The 12,227-nt window shown below is 41.2% G+C and overlaps 2 protein-coding genes across 2 annotated transcripts; both read left to right on the forward strand.

Annotated features, from left to right (window-relative positions):
* Positions 1–367: 367 nt before the first annotated feature.
* On the forward strand, positions 368–8,609 carry LOC135437843 (uncharacterized). Its single transcript, XM_064695919.1, has 11 exons — positions 368–570; positions 628–771; positions 827–980; positions 1,033–1,218; positions 1,274–2,000; positions 3,416–3,537; positions 6,380–6,621; positions 6,680–6,823; positions 6,888–7,787; positions 7,854–8,152; positions 8,224–8,609. Exons 1-11 carry the CDS (start codon positions 376–378, stop codon positions 8,420–8,422), a joined length of 3,312 nt encoding a protein of 1,103 aa, XP_064551989.1. The 5' UTR covers positions 368–375; the 3' UTR covers positions 8,423–8,609.
* A 2,648-nt stretch (positions 8,610–11,257) lies between these two features.
* LOC135437713 (uncharacterized) lies at positions 11,258–12,092 on the forward strand. The gene is made up of 3 exons (XM_064695758.1): positions 11,258–11,483; positions 11,540–11,707; positions 11,766–12,092. The coding sequence occupies exons 1-3, from the start codon at positions 11,258–11,260 to the stop codon at positions 12,011–12,013; spliced, it is 642 nt and encodes a 213-aa protein (XP_064551828.1). The 3' UTR covers positions 12,014–12,092.
* The last annotated feature ends 135 nt before the right edge of the window (positions 12,093–12,227 follow it).

Here is a 12,227-nt window from a genome sequence, read left to right on the forward strand (position 1 = left end):
TACATGCATGCACTAACACACAGGCACACACACACATTTATATAATACTTACATACATATATGCCTTCGTACGAAATACTTGTATTGTTATACTCTTTGTTCCATTTAAGCTCACTATTTTAAGATTTGTATAGAACCTATACAATATTTATTGCTAGTATACTATATATATATATATTTATTTTGTTTGGCCTTTACAGTACATCGATTTTAAATAGTTAATAAGTATTTGAGGTTAATCACAGTATTTGCTTAAATTGTTGATGCGCTCACCCGACGAACGCCCCCCTTGCGAGGAATAAACATGCAATTGTCAGCCCTATAAAAGCGAGCTAATAGATTAGTTAATGTGTCTATTTGGCAAAGCTAAACGAGATGCGGAGCATTTTGTGTGGTATTTATTTCGTGGTCTTGGCAGCTGGAGCAGCTGCTGATTTGGATGTGTGCCTCAAGGAGCTGGGCTGCCTGCGCGGCATCCTAATGCCAGGATACAAGCAGGAGCAGGCGCAGTTCGAAGCATTCATGGGCATACCCTTTGCCGAGCCGCCCGTGGGAGAATTGCGCTTCCAGGTGAACCGCATTCCAAAGATGTTGAATTGGCTAACTTGACGGTTATAATTCCTGCAGAATCCGGTCGCTGCCCGTGGCTGGACGGGCGTATTGGATGCCAGCGCGGCACGCAGTCATTGCCTGCAAAAGTGTTACTTCATAGACACCTGGCCCGTCTCCGGCGAGGAGGATTGCCTCTACCTGAATGTCTACAGACCTGCTGTGAGTAGAAGTTGATATAAATTTGTAGATACTCTTCAGCCTGTTCCCGCTGCAGAAGCAAAGTGCGCATCCCTTGCCCGTCATGGTCTACATTCACTCGGGTGGCTTCCTGTGCGGCTCTGCCTGCCCGCTGGCCAGCGGCCCGGAGTTCCTCATGGACACACAGCAGGTCATTGTGGTCACGATCAGCTATCGCCTGGGTCCATTTGGTGAGACAATTATCGATGCATTTGAACTTCCGTGTTAATTGCGTATCCCTAGGTTTCCTGAGCACTGGCGATGCGCACATGTCCGGCAATTTCGGGCTGAAGGATCAGCGCTTGGCGCTTCGGTGGGTGCAGCAGCACATCGCCTCCTTTGGCGGCGATCCGGGCCTGGTGACCATCTTTGGGCACAGTGCCGGCGGCATATCCACGCATCTGCACATGCTGAGTCCCAGTTCGAAGGGTGAGTCTTTTGCCGTGGACCTCAACTTCCGTTTGACTTGCCTTTCGCCTTGCAGGACTCTTTCAGCGCGCCATGTCCTTGAGCGGCACAGCGATGATGGCGACTACCCTGGTCTACGATCCGCTGCCCCAGGCCCGACAGCTCGCCGAGAGCGTGGGCGTGGCACAGGCCAAGAGCCTGGACAGCCAGGCGCTAACCGCAGCTCTGCGCCGGATTGATGCAATGGATTTGGTGACAGCCGGAGATGTCTTCAAGCAGTGGGACAACTTGCCCATAGTCAACTACGGTCTGGTTGTGGAGCAGGCCGACTCGCCCGAGTCCTTTATGAACGAGTATCCGAATGCTGCCCACCTGGGCGGGCGCATCAATCAGGTGCCCTGGCTGCTGGGCAGCACCTCGCGCTCGGGTGAAGGCTCCATGTTCCTGCTGCACACCTTTGCGAATCCGCAGCTGCGGAAGGAGTTCAATGACAACTTTTTGGAACTTTACGGCTCGCTGCTCTATCTGCCCAAGGGCTCAACCGAGCAAACGGTGCGGGATATACTGAAGGTGTACGGCGTGCAGGATATGGAATTGAATGAGAATACGTTAGCTCCGCTTTCGGGCATTCTCGGGGATTTCACATTCGTCTATCCCATGTTTGTGAGCGCCGCCAGCTATGCTGAATTTTCAAAGCAACCCGTCTCAATCTACAATTTCGAGTACCTCAGCAACATTCTCGTATGCCGTAATATTCACGGGTGGCATCCTCTACGACCAGCTGGGTGCAAGCCACATGGATGACGCCCTCTACTCAATACGCATGCCGATGCTGATGCTGGACTTTCCAAAGAGCTCGGAGGATTATTTGGTTATCAAACGCTTGACTTCCAGATTGGTCGAATTTGCCAAGAACGGGTGGGTTTATCTATATCTATATCTACATCTACATCTACATCTACATCTACATCTACATCTACATCTACATCTACATCTACATCTACATCTACATCTACATCTACATCTACATCTACATCTACATCTACATCTACATCTACATCTACATCTACATCTACATCTACATCTACATCTACATCTACATCTACATCTACATCTACATCTACATCTACATCTACATCTACATCTACATCTACATCTACATCTACATCTACATCTACATCTACATCTACATCTACATCTACATCTACATCTACATCTACATCTACATCTACATCTACATCTACATCTACATCTACATCTACATCTACATCTACATCTACATCTACATCTACATCTACATCTACATCTACATCTACATCTACATCTACATCTACATCTACATCTACATCTACATCTACATCTACATCTACATCTACATCTACATCTACATCTACATCTATATCTATATCTATATCTATATCTATATCTATATCTATATCTATATCTATATCTATATCTATATCTATATCTATATCTATATCTATATCTATATCTATATCTATATCTATATCTATATCTATATCTATATCTATATCTATATCTATATCTATATCTATATCTATATCTATATCTATATCAGTATCTATATCTATATCTATATCAGTATCTATATCTATATCTATATCTATATCTATATCTATATCTATATCTATATCTATATCTATATCTATATCTATATCTATATCTATATCTATATCTATATCTATATCTATATCTATATCTATATCTATATCTATATCTATATCTATATCTATATCTATATCTATATCTATATCTATATCTATATCTATATCTATATCTATATCTATATCTATATCTATATCTATATCTATATCTATATCTATATCTATATCTATATCTATATCTATATCTATATCTATATCTATATCTATATCTATATCTATATCTATATCTATATCTATATCTATATCTATATCTATATCTATATCTATATCTATATCTATATCTATATCTATATCTATATCTATATCTATATCTATATCTATATCTATATCTATATCTATATCTATATCTATATCTATATCTATATCTATATCTATATCTATATCTATATCTATATCTCTATCCATCATCTTAAGCTACATGTAGATTTTCCCATCAATATCTTATCGTTATCTATATCTATGTCCTTATATGTATCTACCTTTATATTTATATCCATATCTCTATTTTCTCACCTTTCTTCACTTACCTTTAGTATCCTACCTGATGATACCCAATTGCTACCCTGCACAGCTGAGAAGTTTACTTCGGATGAAATATGCAACTATTTCCGTTTTGGACAGCTGAATGGGGCCTACCATGAGACAGTCGAGAGACGTGTGGATATGCGCGCCTTGGCCCTGTGGAAGAAGCTTTATACTTAAATAATATATCATTTTTGGAGTAGACACGACTATAGAATCATACTTCTATATATATACAGAGCACGGAAAGAAGAACACAAATTAGACTAAGAGGGGAAAGGGAATACAATGAGATAGATATATAGAAATTGAGTGAGAGAAAGGGAGAGAAAGAGAGAGGGAGAGAAAAGAGAGTATATGTTGGGAAAATGTATCTTGATTATCAGCACAACTTATTAAATAAACACTTAAATTCAAAGCATGAAAACCTTTAATACTTACTTGAATTCATGAGAATCGCAAAGAGGGGCGCCATTCCAAGATGTAGTCTGGATGGTAGACCAAAAAGTTGTATGCAACCATTTTCCATTGATTTTCTAACAGAGATTTTCATCGCTGACGAGTTTTTGGTTTGTAACATACCTTTCCTCGGTTTGCAGGGTATCAGCAGATAAGACGCTTACGCCTGCCGGCCATGACTAAGTACAGTTGCATATATTCACGTAAGCGAAGAGTCTTACATATTTATTGTGATAATGTGCCTGCCGCTTGATTAAATGTGCATATCTGAAGGAAATTTTAATCTGAAACTGCAGCCGCAAATGACCCATTTTGCATTCGAACTCGTTCTCGGTCCAGACGAAGGTCAAATGAATTTACATTTTGTCCAACTATAGGAGCGACAATACAACTATAAGAGCGCGATCACAATGGAAAGTATAAACCACATATGTAAGGCAACTACAATGCAGGTCAGTTAAATAGCACAGCTTACGATAATGCCAGAAAAATAGAAATAAAAAAATGGAATAATGCTGGAAAGCAAGTAAAACGGATTATAAAATTGTCGAATAAAAGCAAATAAAACGAATTATAAAATTGTCGAATAAAAGCAAATAAAACGAATTATAAAATTGTCGAATGAAAGCAAATAAAATGGATTATAAAATTGTCGAATATATATTAATATATATATTATATTATGATATATAAGTAGAATATCTCTTCATGCGAACTCTAATTACAAATAATACGATTATCACTTGGCATTGTTTTGTTTATTCACTTTTTTTTTAGGTGTTAATAATAGAGTTTTTAAACAACATTTCAGTGTAGCCCGTTCTATGGCTGATACAGATATTAACTAATCCCAAGGTATACCTATTAAAATAGGCAGCGGTATCTCATGCATATGTAATATGTAAGTGAAGCGATTTTTCTCACAAAAGAACAGTTTCTATAATCATATGTAAGTGAGGAGCCACTCAAATGGGTCGACTTACTATATAAGTAAAAAAGGGGCTCCTCTTGCCCAAGTCTTATCAGAACAACTCAAATCACAGCCTGTGAGAAAAAAAAAACAAGTAGAACTGAGTAGAAGAGAGTGATCGACTGGAAGATACCCTGAATACAACTGAAACACTCCAGTTTTCTTCTATCTTGCACTTTATGCAGCAAACGTGCTTCTTCTTCCCATTACCCCATACTATCTATAGGAAATGCATTCTTTAATAACTTCGTTGTTTATAGTCCAATCTTAATGAAATTTTGCGTGCTTAAATATGGAGTAGAAAAGTGTGTGTATACTTAAGCGCCAGGCTCTAATCGTGAAAATACGATTCACGATTTTTTCCAATTGTGCGTGAAATGGGAAAAGTTATAAAAGAAGTAAAATGTATATTAGTCTTTACGAGCTATACAAAAACCTAGATGCCAAGTTTGGCGTATCTAGCTCCTATAATCTTCGAGTTATGCTAAAAATAAACATTTTTTAAAATAGTTTTTCATTGATATTATGAAAATGGAATAATTTAAGGAGAAGAAAAAGTGATAAACTAGTTTGTATGGAATGGAAGAATATTTAGTATATGTATATAGCAATATATAGAAAAATAAATAGTCAAATTTTCAGGCGTCTAGAACGAAAAACATGTTTTATATATACTTTCGGATTCGAAGATACTTTCGGCTGCCTTTGACATACTTTTCGCAAACAGAAACATGATACCCCCCTTTTTGGACCATTTGCCATTTGTTCAGGGTATCCAAAAAGAAAAAAGAAGAATAAAAAAAAAGGCAGCAAAAGAAGAGAATATAATGCGAGTAGCTACATATATTCGTTTGGGCATACACTCGTTTATGCATATCGCCGCAAGCGAAACAGGATAAAAGTGAAAGTGACTCGTTTGGCGGGTCGTAGTGTCGCTTGGGTCTTCTCTAGGTCGGGTTCCAGACGCGGGCCAAGTTAAGAGCCGTTCGATTCTCGGATCGTGTCGTCGATTGAGTATACGCCGTGTGTGTGCGACAATTTGTTCGAGTTGTTTGAATAAATTTCAATTGAATATCGAAGCACAACAACAACAACTTTGGATCTACATAAAAGCGTGACACACACACACACACACACACTCTTGAGACACAACAAAGTTTTTCTTATTTATTCATTTTTTAATTTTTGTTTGAATAAAACTCAATGCTTCGGCTTACAAAGCCGTCAGATAAATTTTGTACGCTGTCGCGTTAAAAGCTCGCGTCTAAACATTCATTAGGTTATCCGGAGAAAGAGCTAGAGAAAGAGAGAGACAGCGAGAGAGAGAGAGAGAGAGAGGGGAACATATTGGTAAGTGGAGAGACCCTTGGTCTTGGCCAAGGAAACCATTTTGGTCGTGGGAACATTTATCTTATGGTATTTCCTAATTGATCTCGCGTTGAGATCATCGGCAAAAGAGAAGCTCATTTAAGGCCATAAACAAATGAATACATAAATTATATGAGCTATGCATAAAATTAATGCGTCTTCGATTTGATGCCAACAGAAGACACTACCAAAAGCCATCGCCCATTCGTCATGATTCATGCGGGATTCGCTACACTTTTCTTGCTGCTGCTCCAACTGGCCGCTGGCCAGCTTGGGATTAATCCCAAGGCTCTGATTGTGTGCGGCGGCAGCTTGGGCTGCCTGAAGGGCATCCACATGCCGGGCTATCAGATCAAGCGCTTCGAGGCCTTCCTGGGCATACCCTACGCCCTGCCGCCCATCGGCGAGCTACGCTTCAGCGTGAGTTGATGGTTCTATCCCATTTCTCTCCCAATCCTAATCTCCTGGCCCACTCTAGAATCCCAAAGTCATGCCCAAGCTGCGCGGCATTTACAATGCCAGCGCTCCGAAGCCGGACTGCATACAGAAGAACTATCTGCTGCCCACGCCGATCATCTATGGCCAGGAGGATTGCCTCTACCTCAATGTCTACAGGCCGGAGGTGAGCAGCGGGGGAATATTATCTCAATTTTCTCTTCCTAATCCAGTTTTTTCCTAATCCAAAGCATCGCTCTAGGCAGCCGCTGCCCGTCCTGGTTTACATACATGGCGGCGGCTTCTTCAGCGGCTCCGCCGGGCCGCTGCTCACCGGACCCGAATACTTCATGGACACCGGCGAGGTGCTGCTGGTCACCATGGCCTATCGCCTGGGCGCCTTGGGCTTCCTTTCCACGCAGGACGCCTCGATGCCCGGCAACTTTGGGCTCAAGGATCAGCAGCTGGCGCTGCGCTGGGTGCAGCGCAACATCAAATCCTTTGGCGGTGATCCGCGACGCGTCACCATTTTTGGACAAAGCGCTGGGGGCGTGGCCACGCACATGCACATGCTAAGCGCCCGGTCGGAGGGCCTGTTCCAGCAGGTGATCAGCATGAGCGGCACAGCCAATGTGCCCTTCGCCATAGAGCCGGAGCCGCTGCAGCAGGCACGCCAGACCGCCGCGCTCTGCCAGGTGGCAAATGCCCGGAATCTGAGTACGCCCAAGCTGGCGCGCGCTCTGCGTGCGGTGGACGTGCAGACGCTGCTGAATGCCGGCGACGGACTCAAGTTCTGGAACGTGGATCACATGGCCAACTATCGGCCCGTGGTGGAGCACAGCTCCGCCGAGGAGGAGGCGTTCCTCAGCGTACATCCCGACGCGCTGCTGGCCCAGGGCAGCTACAGGCCGGTGCCCTGGCTGCTGGGCACCGTGCCCGAGGAGGGCGCCGTCCGCGTGGTCAACATCATGGAGAACGCGACGCTGCGTCGCGAGTTCAATGCACGCTTTGACGAGCTGCTGCAGCAGCTGCTCGAGCTGCCCAAGGAGCTCAACTCCCAGCAGCTGGCACAGGCGATGCAGCTTGTGAGCGAAAAGTACTTCCGGAACAGGCATGAGCTCAACGAGCTGACGGTACAGGGATTCCTCGATGTAAGCAACGGCCGAGAGTCTTAAAGAAATCCAACTCAAATGAAATCTTTTGCCAATTACCTGCAGCTCATCTCAGATCGGGGCTTCAAGCAGCCGCTTTACAATGCCGTGCGGCAGCATTTGGCCGGCGTTCGCTCTAGCCGGGAGCCACTGTACTTGTACAGCTTCAACTATGTGGGCCCCCGCAGCTATGCCTCCGTCTATACGAGCGCCAATGTGGGCAACAAATACGGCGTGGTCCATTGCGACGATCTGATCTATCTGTTCCGCAGTCCCATGCTCTTTCCCGACTTCGAGCGCAACTCCACCGAGGCGAGAGTCATCCAATCATTTGTCGGCTACTTTGTGCACTTTGCCAAGTTCGGGTAAGATCCCAAGACATATAGATAAGGCCCTGGTCGTAACTTACTTTTTGATTTGTTTTGTTTTCCTTTAGTAAGCCCAGAAATGTGGAGTCGCTTGGGCGCTGCACGGAAGCAGTTCTTCTGGCACGACCCGAAGGTATTTGCGATCATCACGTGTTCCAAAATGCGCCCAACGATCGTCCGCAATTCGAGGTGAATGTTTCGCAAAGATTTCGCGCGACAAGTGCCAAATTCTGGACTAATTTATTGGCAGAACCAAAGCATTATTAAGATTATAATTTATTAAATATTATAAGCTAGCATTAGGAGTGTTAAGAAATATAATATAGTTTATATATATAAAGGCAAGCTGTGCTGATTGACTGATTGACTGATTGACGAACGACGCACTGCTTGAACTCTATTAAAAAATTCCACGAATAGGCGTGGAATATAAGTGGCAAATGGTACTATGAAACTTTGTTTTTTTAATGCGTGGGAATTTTAACTAGTTTTCATATGTCATATGTGAAAGTTATTTATATATTTTTACTGATTGATTGACTGACTGATGACCTATTTCCCTAGTCCAACAATTACTCACACATGCGTGGAATATAAGTGGAAATGGGCTTATGAAATATTGTTGCTTTTATGATTGCGCGTTTCAACTAATTTTCATGAGTGCTTAGTGAAAATTAATTGTTTACTTTTATTTAGTTATTGACTGACTGACTGACTGACTGATGAAAGACGCACTTTCAGTATTCAAATCCACACACAGGCGTGAAAAATGGTCTTATGAAATATTGTTGTTTTTATGTGTGCGACTTTTAGCTAATTTTCATATGTGCCTGTTGAAAATTATTTATTTATTTTTATTAACTGATTGACTGACTGATGACCTATTTCCCTATTCCAGCAATTCCTCACACAGGCGTGGAATATAAGTGGGAAATTGACTTATGAAAGTTTGTTGTTTTTATGCGTACGACTTCAATTTAGTTGATCAAAGATTCTTCATTTATTTTTTATTTAATGATTGATTGACTGATGAGCAACAAACAGCTTTAAGCTCTATTTACAAATTCCTCAAACAAGCGTGGAATGTAAGTGGAAATGGACTAATGAAACTACGTTTCTTTTATGCGTGCGGCTTTAAACAAATTTAAATGTGTAACCTGTTAACATTTTTTATCCACGCCCACTTTTTGTAAATGGGTTTCAGCCTAAAACCTGATCCGCTTCTAATCGGAATCTCCAGCCGCCTGGGCGGAATACTGAATGTACAAATTTTACATTCTTTAAACTCATTTTAAAAGCTTTACATAAGAAATCACTAAATAGACATTTTATTGACTTACGCAACCTTTCGCTAAGGTCGAAATATGGGTGAAAATCATAAGTTTAATGACAAATAGTTTCAACAAGGAAATCCGCGCTAACTGCTCGATTTGTTTTTTAATAGGTTTTTTAATGAGTTCAAATTGCTGTCTGTGTAATTCGTTGGGAATTTCGCATAGTAATCGTCGTAGTATTCGCCTGATATGTGCCTTCAAAGTGTTCCACATTGATAAGAGGCGCCTTATATGGAGCTGCCGCTGACACGTGCCCACGTTTGGGGTTCAAACCAATTTCTACAATTGCATTGAATACATTACTTTATATATATATAGTATATATGAATTTGGTTCAGTTTTGTTGCTTCTGCTTTGAGTCAAACGTCATTTAATTATTGACTTGTGCTTGATTAACATTCATTAGCATTTGTTGGACAAGTTACCTGATCTTGAGCGAAGGCTTTCTTTCTCTCCACCGAAGCGGGTTGGATTGATGGCTCGATTGATTGATGCATTGCTGGATCGATTGATGAATCGATTGATCCAGCAAACATAAAGGGGGCGTGCCAGGGGGCTAGACCTATTAGACGCTAAATGGCAAGCAAAGGCATGTTTAGTAGTAAGCAACAACAAAAATAGAGAAGAAAAACAAGTCTCGCATTGCGTATACGTCACCAGACATCTGCCGCCCATTGATGTAGGGAAACGAGTCAGACAACGGCAAGTCGACGCCGAAATACCCTACCCAATTACACAGCTAAAGTAAAAGTAAGTAAAGCTAGATTAACTGACTCTTATTCAAAACCAGTTGATAAATAATAAAAAAACAGGCAGGCTCCTCTTAAAAGTTCTGAAAGTTCGAACTAGTTCCAAAGCAGAAACTATTTTTAGTTGACATATTTATAAATGTTTATATATATATTTATATTTTTTATATATTTATTTAACTAAAGTTAAACCTTGATTTTAAAAAAAATGTTAGGTATAAAGCTCACGAAGGATTATCGAATATCCAAGTTAAAAGAGCTCTATGTGAATTCTGTGAACATTCAAAAACAATTAATTCAATTTATTTAATTTATATTTGGCAAGAATAAATTAATAAGTATATTAAATAGTTTTCTTTTTATGTAAATTTAAATATAAATTGAAATATTTCGTTTATTCACAAATTGAACTAAAACTTTTGCTGGTTCGAACCAGCGACCACCAATTGTGTTTTATTTGGTATATTGTTATATTCTGTTAGCAATAAGAAGTAGCTTATACAACAAATATAATTATCTTAATTTTAGTTTCTATAAACTTGCCAAGCTAACATCGCGAGTGCACAAATTGTAATACCCCCCCCGCTCAGGTGTAGGGTATAAAAGTGCGGTTACTTTTTATGCCAGCCAAATGTGATTTAATAAACAATTGAGCTTATTTACGGCTGCGTCTGTCTGAACTACATATGTTATAGTTCGATTTCAATATTTATTGCTGCAGCTTCGATTAGCATAAAGCTCATACTATATTAATAGACATATTTGCCAGACTATTCTAGTATTCTCTGTGAAGTCATATTGTCGAAGCATTTGCATTTGCATTTGCATTTGCATTTGGTTCAAAGTTCAGTGCACTGTCTGGGCGGGGTTCATTGGCTGGTTGAGTTAGGCCAAAACATGCAATGCCCAGCGATTTATGTCAATTAAAATCAATAAATTACGAGTCCTGTGTGAGTCCTGTCTGTCATATCCTGCGGGTAAATCAGTCGCATTTCGGAGTGCAAGGCAGCAAGTGCAGCATGGAATTGGCTCGCAAATTAGTCGTGTGGATATTTCCACTATTCGTGTTGGGTTTTCTGCTCACCATGAGCGAGGCCTATTTGAATGGCGTGCGGGTGGAGGAGATACCCTTTAAACGCACACCCCCGCGCCCGGCCAGCCTGAAGGGTAGTCGACCCAGTGGCATACATTTGATCACCAGTCTGGAGCATCGCCGCGCCTTTCTACAAATATTTCAAGTGCCCTGTAAGTAGGCTCGACTTTCGGTCCATTGATAGTCTGTCCATAAGTGTCCATTTCAGACATCATGTGTTTCTATGCCGCGAGGGGTAAATGGCCCTATGTGCCCGGATTTCTGAGATCGCGTGTGGATAGCTCCGCGAGAACTTTCTTTCAGCAGAATGACAGCTATATAAAGGATTTTTGCACCAAGTGGATACAGGTCAAGGAATGTTTTAGGCCGGTTTTTGGTAATAGTTACTGCCAAGCCCAACAACAACTTGTATATTAACCCAGCTAAGATTTCAGACAAATCGAACAACTCGGATGTGGAAACTCTAGATGCCCAGACCTTAAAGCAGCGCTGCGACAAGTTGGTCTCCTCGGAACCGGTAGTGCCTGTTGTCTATTTTGACAAAAATCACATTGGCAATGTAAGCTCTGACACTATTTTGAGCACCATCGAGTTCCTTGAGAGCTTTTTACCGCCGCCCACCAAAAAACATAAGCGCAAGAACCGTGTACGTGGCCGCTTGGATGAAATGGATATTGAATAATATATATAGTCACTAGCATTTAATATTTTAATAACCATTGTCACTTGATAATTTAAATAAATAACACAACACACCTTTAAGCACATAGGTTAAAATGTTCGTAATTCAAAACATGGCGCCGATTGTCGCACTTATCGATAACAACGCGCTGCCACCTGGTCATAAATATGTTGAAGCATGCAATTTCTGTTAAATAACAGCAGACCCAATTAAA

Source organism: Drosophila montana, unplaced genomic scaffold (assembly GCF_035044405.1).
Source record: "Drosophila montana isolate Dmon_TW-CO22-7 unplaced genomic scaffold, ASM3504440v1 contig_3833_1, whole genome shotgun sequence".
Classification (NCBI taxonomy): domain Eukaryota; kingdom Metazoa; phylum Arthropoda; class Insecta; order Diptera; family Drosophilidae; genus Drosophila; species Drosophila montana.

What these genes read in the sequence shown, in the direction of transcription:
- LOC135437843 (XM_064695919.1), top strand. Translation starts at nt 376, where the DNA reads ATGCGGAGCATTTTGTGTGGTATTTATTTCGTGGTCTTGGCAGCTGGA. An exon ending in GGGTGCAAGCCACATGGATG is followed by an intron (nt 2,001 to 3,415) that starts ACGCCCTCTACT and finishes ACTTACCTTTAG; the next exon opens with TATCCTACCTGATGATACCC. An exon ending in GTGCACTTTGCCAAGTTCGG is followed by an intron (nt 8,153 to 8,223) that starts GTAAGATCCCAA and finishes GTTTTCCTTTAG; the next exon opens with TAAGCCCAGAAATGTGGAGT.
- LOC135437713 (XM_064695758.1), top strand. Translation starts at nt 11,258, where the DNA reads ATGGAATTGGCTCGCAAATTAGTCGTGTGGATATTTCCACTATTCGTG. An exon ending in ACAAATATTTCAAGTGCCCT is followed by an intron (nt 11,484 to 11,539) that starts GTAAGTAGGCTC and finishes TGTCCATTTCAG; the next exon opens with ACATCATGTGTTTCTATGCC. An exon ending in ATGTTTTAGGCCGGTTTTTG is followed by an intron (nt 11,708 to 11,765) that starts GTAATAGTTACT and finishes CTAAGATTTCAG; the next exon opens with ACAAATCGAACAACTCGGAT.